This window comes from Geotrypetes seraphini, chromosome 16, assembly GCF_902459505.1.
Source record: "Geotrypetes seraphini chromosome 16, aGeoSer1.1, whole genome shotgun sequence".
NCBI classification, from domain to species: domain Eukaryota; kingdom Metazoa; phylum Chordata; class Amphibia; order Gymnophiona; family Dermophiidae; genus Geotrypetes; species Geotrypetes seraphini.
Genome location: NC_047099.1, coordinates 22,527,710 through 22,538,308, shown reverse-complemented (window position 1 = coordinate 22,538,308; position 10,599 = coordinate 22,527,710). Strand labels below are relative to the sequence as shown.

Sequence of the window (10,599 nt, the reverse complement as noted above, 5' to 3'; positions counted from 1 at the left end):
AGCCACGAAACTGGTCAAAGGTATGGAGAATTTGAGCTACGAGGAACGTCTCGGAAAACTGGGTCTGTTCACCCTAGAGAAGAGAAGATTGCGAGGGGATTTGATAGACTTTTAAAATATTGAAAGGATTTGATAAAATAGACCATGAAGAAGCATTGTTAACATTTTCGGAAGTCACACGGACACGGGGTCATAGCCTGAAACTGAGCGGCAGCAGGTTCAGGACAAATGTCAGGAAGTTCTGTTTCTCACAGCGAGTGGTTGGAGCTTGGAATGCTCTCCCGGAGGAGGTTGTGGCGGAGACTACTGTTCTGGGTTTCAAGCGCAAGTTGGATGCACATCTTCTTGAAAACCATATTGAGGGATACGGGAAATCCGGGTCTCCCAAAAGGTGTACTTAAATGGGCCACCGCGTGCGCGGATCGCCGGACAGGATGGACTTCGGTCTGATCCGGTGAAGGCATTTCTTTTGTTCTTATGACTTGAACACTGCCATCTGCTGGAGACTGAACAGATTAATTCTTAGAGGAACTGCACAACCCACTTCTACTGCTGATAGAATTCAGTATGTTCTCAGTCTCCACCTGCTGGTAGCAGAGAATAATCTATCTGTGCCAGCCTGGAGAGACGCTAACAAAGGAGAAATTAGGTCCTTACCTACTAATTTTCTCTTTTTTAGTCCCTCCAGACCAGCACAGATGGATGGGTTTACGCTCCTCTGCCAGCAGAGTGGAGACTAAGAACATACACATCTCTCTCGGTATTCGCAGGGAATAGAGGCAGTCAGACCGCGCATGGAGAAAAAACGCAAATATCTTCTCATCCGGCTCTGACCTACCCCCGCCTCCCTCCCGCCTTCCCCCCAGAATCCCGGCCTTACCTGGTGGTCTAGCAGGCTTTTGGGGCAGGAGCGATCTTCCTACGCTCCTGCTCTGTGCAGATCGCCAATAGGACATGACTGACGTGAGTTCCCGTAGTCTCTTGAGACTATGACGGGAGCTCACAGCAGCCATTTCCTATTGACAAGTAGGAAGATCGTTCCTGCCCCGAAAGCACACTAGATCACCAGGTAAGGCTGGGATGCCGGGAAGAAGGCTGGAGAGAGGTGGGAACATGCTAAACTATTGGGGGGGGTTTCCCCCTCCCCCCCCAAAAAAATCACAAATATGTGAAATCGCGAGTGTCAAAACCGCGAATGGGGAGGGGGAAGTGTACTAAATTCTTGCAGTACCATAGAATCAGTCTGACAAATAGCAAAGCAGGAACTCAACACCATAAGCTTTTGCCAAATTTAGGAAATTTATGTAATCTGATTTCTTTGAACATTGAACAGTGCAAAACCAAGCACAACGGTTGAAGGATCAGGACAGACGACCAGAATCCCATAGTTCACCAGTTACACCAGACGTTGCTGCTCCACAACCATTATTTATACTCCCCAGAAAAATAAAAATCACCAAGATCGCAGTCCCAAGACAAAAAAACACAACTCTTCACATAAGCACGCACAAAAAACACAGGGTGGGTTCTGTGCTGGTCTGGAGCGACTAAACCAGGGGTGTCAAACTCAATTACATAAGGGGCCGAAATCTAAAACAGGCTAAGTGCGCTAAAGATTAGCACATGCTAAATGCACACCTTAATAAAAGGAACCGTTAGTCTTAGTAGAAGTATAGGGTTACAACCTCTCCAACCCCACTCCGGCTCTGTGATGGAAACAAAATAAAAAAGACACTGAACACCAGCGCTGGCAGGATACACATTTCAAATCTGACATATTATAATCACAAAACAGAAAATAAAATTATTTTTTCTACCTTTTGTTGTCTGGTCATTATTCAAATCATAATCCCTCCGTATTCGCTGTGGTAGGAGATTAACAGAACCGCAAATACAGAAAAAACGTGTATAACTTTTTCATATGTTATTCGCTGTTTTCTATTAAAAACCATTGTGAATATGGTGAAACCGCAAATAACATGGTGGGAGACCTGGTCTGTTCCTGAAGAAGGGGCAAAACACGGTGAATAAAGTGCTGGGATTCAGCGATTTTTTCTGTAAATGCTTGGAATCGGCGATTTCTCTATGCAAGCTGACGTAATTGGGGGGGGGGGAGGAGCCAGTAAGCTAAAAAAAACGTGAATAATCGAAACCGCGAATACAGAGGGATAAGTGTACATAGATGCCAACAGGACAAAACTAGTGCTGATAAGGTAGTCCTCCATCACACAGCCACAGTAACAGCACAAACCTATAAGTCATGGAATAGACAGTAACTTTTATTCAGACTAAAAGGACAATAAACAGCTTTGCCAAAAAGGCAGCCAGTGCATATGGTACTAGCACAGCCCATGGCAGTTTCTTCTCTATCCTCAAAGGCTAAGCCATATGCTATAAAACAGTCACATGGCAGATGGGTACTCTTCAGTCCCAGATCGGACACATTGTTTCTGTACAGTGTCTCAGAAGTTCTGGTTTTCACCCATCTTTCAAGAGTCAGATGAAGGTGATTTTTGTGCGGGCCTGGTTCACTTGCCACACATTCAGCTCCTCGTATTCCTCCAGTGCCGCTTCAAACTGTGCTGGTGTGAAGCCCTTTGAGATACAGCGTTGCTCTGCCTCTGCAAGTTTCACACTGCGTATTCCCTTCTCTGGTGCCATTTCACGAATCGTGGCAAAAATTACATCCACGGGACGTTGTGTCCTGAAACAAAGAAGGGGGGAGATTGAAACCTTGAAGCAAAAGGGGAGGTCCCAATAGCCCTTTTGAATTCGTAAGCTCTCCAGATTGTGCAGGGTGTCCCCTAGAATTACCTGGTCAGCTGCCCTTTGTCTCCGAGCAATGAATCCTTTGACATCTCCATCAATCTCATAGCCTCGTTTACATCTTCCTTCTCAACTGTGTCCACAAGGCGCAGCCGTGCCTATACTTAAAAAAAAAAACAGGTCAGAAAACTGCCAGTGGCTCAAGCAACATCTCCTCTCTTCCCTGTAGCCCAGGGGTATCAAAGTCCCTCCATGAGGGCCACAATCCAGTTGGGTTTTCAGGATTCTTTAGCACTCTCCAGACCAGTAGAGGTTAATCTTTACAAATGGGTATATATCCAATCATGACCAGCAGGTGGAGACTGAAAACAAAACTGTGGGACAGTATATAATATACTCCCTTCTCTATTTACATCAGTCTTCTTTCAGTCTCCAGCAGGTGTTGAGTGATCTGTACCCATCTCCCTTGGTAGGGCTGTTGGAATTTGTTTAGGGGGTTTCTAATCCCTGTTTTTGGCCGGACGGAGCTTGGGCGGGCCCTGTTTGGGGGTCCGTCCGACCTCGGGGGTGTCAAACCCGGCGGGTCTCGAGCGGGGTCCCTCCCCCCACTTCCTCCACCTCCCCACATTTTTTTAGAGGAGCCTCAGCAGTAAGCCTTGCCCCCTAAGTCAAGCAAGGCATATTGCTTCGAGAGCCTGTGGAGTCTGTTCTGTAAAAAATTTAAAAAAAAAATCCTGAGGTAGTGCCAGTCTGCAGGGTTGCTTCCCTGTCAGTTTGCTGTTTTTTTACTGTATTTTTTTCATCTAACTGGTACTTTGTTTCTAGTTAGGTCGTGTATGGAGCAATTGTGCCCTTCTCCGGGGGAGTGGGACACAATTCGGTCCAGCCGCGAGGCACTCTGTGAGGCTTGGCGCGGAGGCACGGGCACTACCACCTTAATATCTAGAAATCTTTGAAGCATCTGGCAAAAAGCTTGCTTCTTCCAAGCCGCCTGACAAGGAGAAGCGAGAAAGTGATCTGGGAATGAGCGGGAAAATTCCAGAGCATAACTGCTCCTCCAGGACCCACTGATCTGCTCTCTGCCCACCCCTGGTAAAAACTGCCCAACCGAGCGCTCACAAGAACCAAGGGAAGCACCAGCAAGAAGTCATTGGGTGGGCTGGGCAGCAGAGGAACCATGTCTCCCCAACAGGCCCCCCGAAAGAACTACATGTGCTGAAAACGACCCCAGGACGACCCAGAGGCTGGGAAGCAGCCTCACGACTAAGGCAATATATCTGCGGAACTCATGCAAACGCCCCCGAGCAATGCTACCCCATGCAGGTCTCCAGGAAGAGCACACCGATTGCACTTGGGACTGCACAGCCCACTTGTACTACAGCTAAATGTTTGTCTCAGTCTCCATCTGCTGGTCGTGGTGAGCTATTACCCATTTCTGTGCTGGTCTGGAGGGATGATAAATAAATAGAAGTTGCTTACCTGTAACGGTAGTTCTCCTTGGACAGAGGATCTTACAGCCACACAAGAAGGTGTGGTCCCCGTGACGGAGCCGACCCGGCAGTCTAAAAGCTGCAAAGCTAAAGAGCTTTGCGCATGTGCCAGCCCTCCCGCCCGAAAGCATCCCACCTGGCCCCTATATAAGCACACCCCCAACCGACGAAAACAGTTAGGTATAAAGCTGGCGGCAACAATAGGGGAGGCTGGGCGGGATTGTGTGGCTGTAAGATCATCTGTCCAAGGAGAACTACCGTTACAGGTAAGCAACTTCTATTTCTCCCTGGACAGAGATCTTACAGCCACACAAGAAGGTGCCTCCCGAGCTGAAGGTAACAGAATAACAACATACTATTATAATAATAATAAAGATCTGTTACCTGAGACGTAGAGGAGGAGGGAAGTTGACGCCTCATAATGCCACTTGCAGGACCGTAGAACCCAGTGATGCATCTGCGCCGGATTCTACATCAAGGCAGTAGTGCTTGGCAAAAGTATAAATCCTGGACCAGATCTCGACAGATCTCTTGGAGAGGAGCGAGACGAAGGTTAGCCCAGGTGGTAGCCATAGCTCGGAGGTCATGAGCCGTGACATGCGGAGGGATCTCCGGAAGAGCAGGACTGGAGGCGGAGACGTAACAGTACGCAATGAGCTGGGTAATCCAAGAGGACAATGTCAACTTCGAAACTGGTCTAGGAGAGGAAGTCGGACGGATGGAAAGGAACAACTGAGACGGGCGCTGAGGAGTCGCAGTTCTGTCCAAATAGAGGCGGAGAGCTCTGGCACAGTCCAGTGTGTGGAGTCTTTTGGCCTCTGGCGAAGGGTGAGGGGGCGGATGAAAAGTAGGCAGCACAATGGATTGGTTCAAATGGAAGGCCGAGACTACTTTGGGCAGGAATTTAGGATGAGTCCGTAACAGCACTTTGTCATGAAGAAATTGGGTATAGGGACTATAGGATACCAAGGCATGGAGTTCTCCAATGCGGCGAGCCGAGGTAATAGCTACCAGGAATAGAGTCTTCCAGGTAAGAAATTTGAGTGGTATAACAGAGAGAGGTTCAAATGGGGGAGCATGAGAGCCTGCAGCACGAAGTTGAGATCCCAGACCGGCACCGGAGCTCAGAGGGGAGGATGCAGACGAAGAAGTCCTTTGAAGAAGCGCTTGACCACAGGATGGCGTACCAGAGAGACCGCGTCCACGGGGTCGTGGTACACTGAGATGGCCACCAGATGAAGGCGAATGCAGTTGTAGGATAATCCGCAGACTTGCAAAGATGTAAGGTAGCGGAGGACCTGAGCCAAGGGCGAGGTGCTGGGGTGAACAAGACGGGTGGAGCACCAGCGCTGGAAACGGGCCCACTTGGCGGAGTAGGAGCGTTGAGTCGCAGGAGCTCTGGAGGCAAGAAAGATGTGTAGGAGCTCCGGAGGGAAGGCAGAGTCCCCGGTCAGCGTGGGAGCAGGAGCCAGGCTGTCAATTTGAGACAGAAGATTGGGGTGTAGCAACTGGCCGTCGTGTTGTGTGAGAAGATCCGGGAACTGCGGGAGGATCCAAGGAGCCTGAGAAGCCCGGTTGAGGAGAACGGGGAACCAGGCTTGTCGCGGCCAATACGGTGTGATGAGGATCAGGGAGGAATTGTCTGCGATGGCCTTTTGAAGAACTTTACCAATCAGAGGAAACGCATAGAGGAGATGCTGGGACCAGTGGAGGAGGAACGCATCGTCTGCCAGACAGGTTGGTTCTCCGTACCTGGAGCAAAATCTGGGACATTTGGCGTTCGTCTGGGATGCAAAGAGGTCGACGTGAGGAGTGCCCCATCTTGCAAAAATTTTTCACGTAACTGCGCTCCGAAGCGACCATTCATGAGGACTGAGTTGCATGCTGAGTCTGTCTGCAAGCTGGTTGTCCGTGCCCGGAAGGTAGACCGCCTGCAGGGTGGAGTGGAGCTGGAGAGCGAGGTTCCAAATGGAGACTGCTTCGCGGGATAGGCGAGAGGAACCCATCCCCCCCTTTTTGTTCACATAGAGCATGGCAACCTGGTTGTCGGTGCGGATTCGGATGATCTGACTGTGCAAGTGGTGTTGGAACACCTGCAGAGCGATAAGGATGGCATGCAGTTCCAGGAAGTTGATGCTGCAGCGAGTTAACGCTGGGGACCAGGTGCCCTGCGTGGACCAAAAGAGGAGATGAGCGCCCCAGCCTTTCTTGGAGGCATCCGTTGTGATGGTGACAGTAGGCTGAGGAGGATAAAATGGAAGCCCGTGAGAGAGGGGATCCACGTGAAACCACCATTGCAAATCCTGAAGCACTTGGGGCGTTAATTGTAGTTGCGTGGAAAGAGGCTGAAGGAACTGGTTCCAATGGGTTTTGAGAAACCATTGGATAGGTCTCATCTTTAGGCGAGCAAACTGCAGCACTTGCACTGTGGCCGCCATGTGTCCTAGCAAGGTGAGAACGTCCCTGGCTGTGACTCAGAGCCCTGGGTACCAGGTGGACATCAGCTGTTGGATGACTTGTGCTCGCAGTGATGGGAGGAAAACCATAGCCTGCTGAGTCTGAAAAGTTGCCCCGATGAATTGCAGCGATTGAGATGGGACTTTGGAAAATTGAGGAGAAATCCCAACTGTAGAAGGAGGTTGACGGTTTGGCTCAAAGCGTGGCGGGTGAGGCAAGGCGTCATAGCCGAAATGAGCCAGTCGTCCAGGTAGGGGAAGATGGACAGGCCCTGTTTGCGCAGATGCGCTACTATGGGGATGACACATTTGGAAAAGACCCTTGGTGCTGACGAGAGGCCAAAAGGGAGAACCGTGTATTGGTAGTGAAGGTTCTGAAACACAAAACGGAGATACTGCCTGTGAGAGGAATGTATGGGAATATGCAGATAGGCATCCTGAAGGTCTATGGACGTGAGCCAAGCGTCGACTTGGAGCAGAGGAGCAATGGCGGAGATCGAGAGCATGCGGAACTTCTCCTTCAATATGAATTTGTTTAGGTTCCGTAGGTCCAAAATCGGGCGAACGCCCCCCGTCTTCTTCGGAATGAGGAAGTATCGGGAATAGAACCCCTGGCCCCACTGGTGTTCGGGAACCAGCTCTACGGCCCGAATGTCCAGCAACCGAGACAACTCCTGTTGCAAAGGAAGCAGGTGAGATGGTTGAAGTGACTGGTGGGAAGGGGGGCACCAAGGAGGAGGAGCCAGGAAGAAAAGGCGGTATCCATGTTGAATGATGCGCAAGACCCAGGTGTCTGTGGTTATATTCCGCCAGGTCTGGAGAAAAAACCTCAACCGACCTCCCACCGGAACAGCGGAAGGGGAGGGTTGTCAAAAAGAGGGTTGGGGCTTCTGGCCCGCAGGTTGAGCGGGTTTAGGAGAGCGACGGTCTCGCGGGGCTCTGTTGGAGGATTGCTGCCGATAGGGCCGAAACTGCTTCTGCGGATATGGAGCAAACTGTCTGGCAGAAGAAAACGACTTCCTGGGATTGAACTGCCGTTGAGAAGGTAGCTGCTTCTTAAAGGGCTGTTTTGAGTGATGTGCGGTATCCTCCTCCAGAGCATCCAGTGTGGTGCAATCCTCTTTAAGCCCCTCAATAAGATCCTTAACCTTGTCTCCAAACAAGCTGTCTCCGAGACAAGGAGCATCCGCCACCTTTGCATGGATGTCTACCCCCAGTTTAGAGCATTGCAACCATGCCAGTCTGCGGGTGGAAATACCTGTAGCCGCTCCCCTCATGGCGGTATCGAAGGCATCGTCAGCTGCCCGGATAAGGTTCTTGGAGCATTCTTCGAAGTTGGAGAGGACGGCATTAAAAGCCTCCTGCGTGGGCACCGGTAAGGTCTCGACCAGTTTTCTCATATCCTCCATGTTAGAATAGAGGTATTGGGTGTAGAAGAACTGATGGATGGCAATTCGCCCAGACAGCATGGAATTTTGGTATGCTCGTTTACCCATGGAGTCCATGATGCACATCTCGCGGACTGGTGGAGTAGATGCGAAGTCTTTGGAGGACTTGGATTTCCGCAAGGCAGAGCGGACAACCAGGGATTGGGGAGGGAGTTGAGTTTTGCCAAACCCCGCTACATCCTGAACCTTGTATTTATGTTCCAAACTGCGGTTTCGTGACCCGGGACGAGTAGGGGGTGGTCCAGATAGCTTTCTGAGAATCAGCCAGAGTAGCATGAAGGGGCAAAGATACCACTTCTTTTGGAATATGAAGATACTTAAGGACTTGACGTCTCTGTTCCCGGGGGTCCGGTTGGGTCGTGGTGGTCAACTGTAAAGAAGACGCCATCTTGGATAGGAAGCGTGGGTAGGAGGTGTCTTCCGGGGGTGATGCCCTATCCCGCTCAGATGGAGTGTCTTTATGAGCCAGAGAAGAGAGCAGGGGATCCGTCTGCAGATCAGGCGAGGGAGAGCGTGAGGAGGAAGCATAGTAGGATTCCAGCTCCGTCGCCATAGAAGAGGTAGTGGAGACAGAGTCAGAGAGATGGGCATCATGCTGGACCAGATGAGGTGAGGATGTAAGCTGAGTGCCTGTTCAATAGGCTGAGCGGAGAGGAGCGGAGGAGATGCAGAAAGCAGTTGTTGTTGCTGAAAAAGCTGGAACTGCTGGAAAAGTTGAAAAAGTGCAGGCTGCATCAGAGGCTGAGACTGGTGAGAGAGCTGGGGAGGATCCTGGGTTGGAGCAGCAGCAGCAGACAGTGTAGGAGGAGGAGGAACTAGAGGAAATAAGATGTTTAGATTTCCTCTTCAGTTTCCTGGGTGGGCTGGCTGAAGCAGAGTGCAGATGCCGGTCTGGGGAGGCAGAACGCTGGGCTGCAGGCTCTGTACTAGAAGGAGCATGGTGCCGACGGCTGGAGTCAGTCGGTGCCGAGGGCGGGACCGAGAGTGAGCGATCCGGCCGGGATTGGCCAGTGGGAGCAGTCACTGAGCCAATAGGCAGTGGAGGAGCAAGGGAGCCAATAGGCAGCGTCCCTGCGTGTGACGTCATCGGCCCCGACGTGCCACACGCAGGAGACGCTGGTGCCTGAGCTGGTTTGCGAATCACCAGCTTCGGCACCTTGGGAGGCGGTCCCTGCGGCTCCGATGCTCCTTGCTGGCAGGCGGAGGAGAGAGCGGAGGCCGCGTTCGGGAGCTCAAATTCTTTTAGTTTAAGCGCTCGAATTTTGAGCGAGCGCTTGTTTAATTTAGCGCAGTGAGTGCAGGAAGACGTCTGGTGGAGGGGACCAGGCAACGGATACAGGAGGCGTGCGGGTTAGTCGCCGACATCTTCAAGTCGCACGTGGAGCAGCGTTTGAAACCAGGTTTGGCTTTTTCAGGCATGCTAAACCAGAGCGCTGCTATATCAAAATCGTTTAGAAGAGAAATGTTGTAATAAAAGTTGAAGCGATAAGGAAAACGGGTGACACCGTTAAGACTACCGAGTCGGATAGATCGCGGAAACTTTTAAAACTGTTTTCGTCGGTTGGGGGTGTGCTTATATAGGGGCCAGGTGGGATGCTTTCGGGCGGGAGGGCTGGCACATGCGCAAAGCTCTTTAGCTTTGCAGCTTTTAGACTGCCGGGTCGGCTCCGTCACGGGGACGTCACCTTCTTGTGTGGCTGTAAGATCTCTGTCCAGGGAGAAGGAGAAATTAGGTTCTTACCTGCTAATTTACTTTCTTTTAGCTTCTCCAGACCAGTAGAGGTTAACTTTATGAATGGGTATATATCTAATCATGACCAGCAGGTGGAGACTGAAAACAAAACTTTGGGACAGTATATACTATCCTCCCTTCTCTATTTCCCTCAGTCTGCCGAATAGCCAAGCAGAACCAAGAACTGGAAAACAGGAAGAAAACAATACTCCGAACAGGAGTAACAAATAACATACCCAAATGCTGTTGGAAAATGCAGAGGAGAAATACCCGAAGGAAAATGTCCCCACAGCTCGCCAGCTAAGCCAGCCGAGCCACAGCCGCTGTTCTTTAATTCTCCCCGGCCCTAGAAAAATACTAGAACCCGCAGCAAAAAACAAAAACTGCCCGCGAAAACAGCCCCAACAACAACAACAACAACAGACAGGGTGGGGACCTCTACTGGTCTGGAGAAGCTAAAAGAAAGTAAATTAGCAGGTAAGAACCTAATTTCTCCTTCTTTAGCACTCTCCAGACCAGTAGAGGTTAACTTTACGAATGGGACGTACCAAAGCAGTCCCTCTCACGGGCGTCCCGGGACCCCCGAAGGGCCGATACCAGAACACGCTCACCGAACACCGCGTCCCGACGCGCCTGAACATCTACCCGATAATGTCTAACAAAAGAATACAAGGAGGACCAAACCGCAGCCTTACAAATATCCACCG

At 50.8% G+C, this 10,599-nt stretch overlaps 1 protein-coding gene across 4 annotated transcripts in view; it reads right to left on the bottom strand.

Annotated features, from left to right (window-relative positions):
* Positions 1–2,258: 2,258 nt before the first annotated feature.
* MCM7 (minichromosome maintenance complex component 7) overlaps positions 2,259–10,599 on the bottom strand; it is a 32,777-nt gene continuing 24,436 nt past the window's right edge. For 2 of the 4 annotated variants that reach the window (XM_033923837.1, XM_033923839.1), the window contains exons 15-16: positions 2,815–2,924; positions 2,259–2,704 (exon numbers count right to left, since the gene is read on the bottom strand). In XM_033923837.1, coding sequence (XP_033779728.1) covers positions 2,497–2,704; positions 2,815–2,924 — 318 coding nt within the window. In that variant the 3' untranslated portion in view covers positions 2,259–2,496. Of the gene's footprint in view, positions 2,705–2,814; positions 2,930–10,599 lie in introns of all 4 variants that reach the window. The other 2 variants (XM_033923838.1, XR_004537220.1) reach the window with 2 other exon arrangements.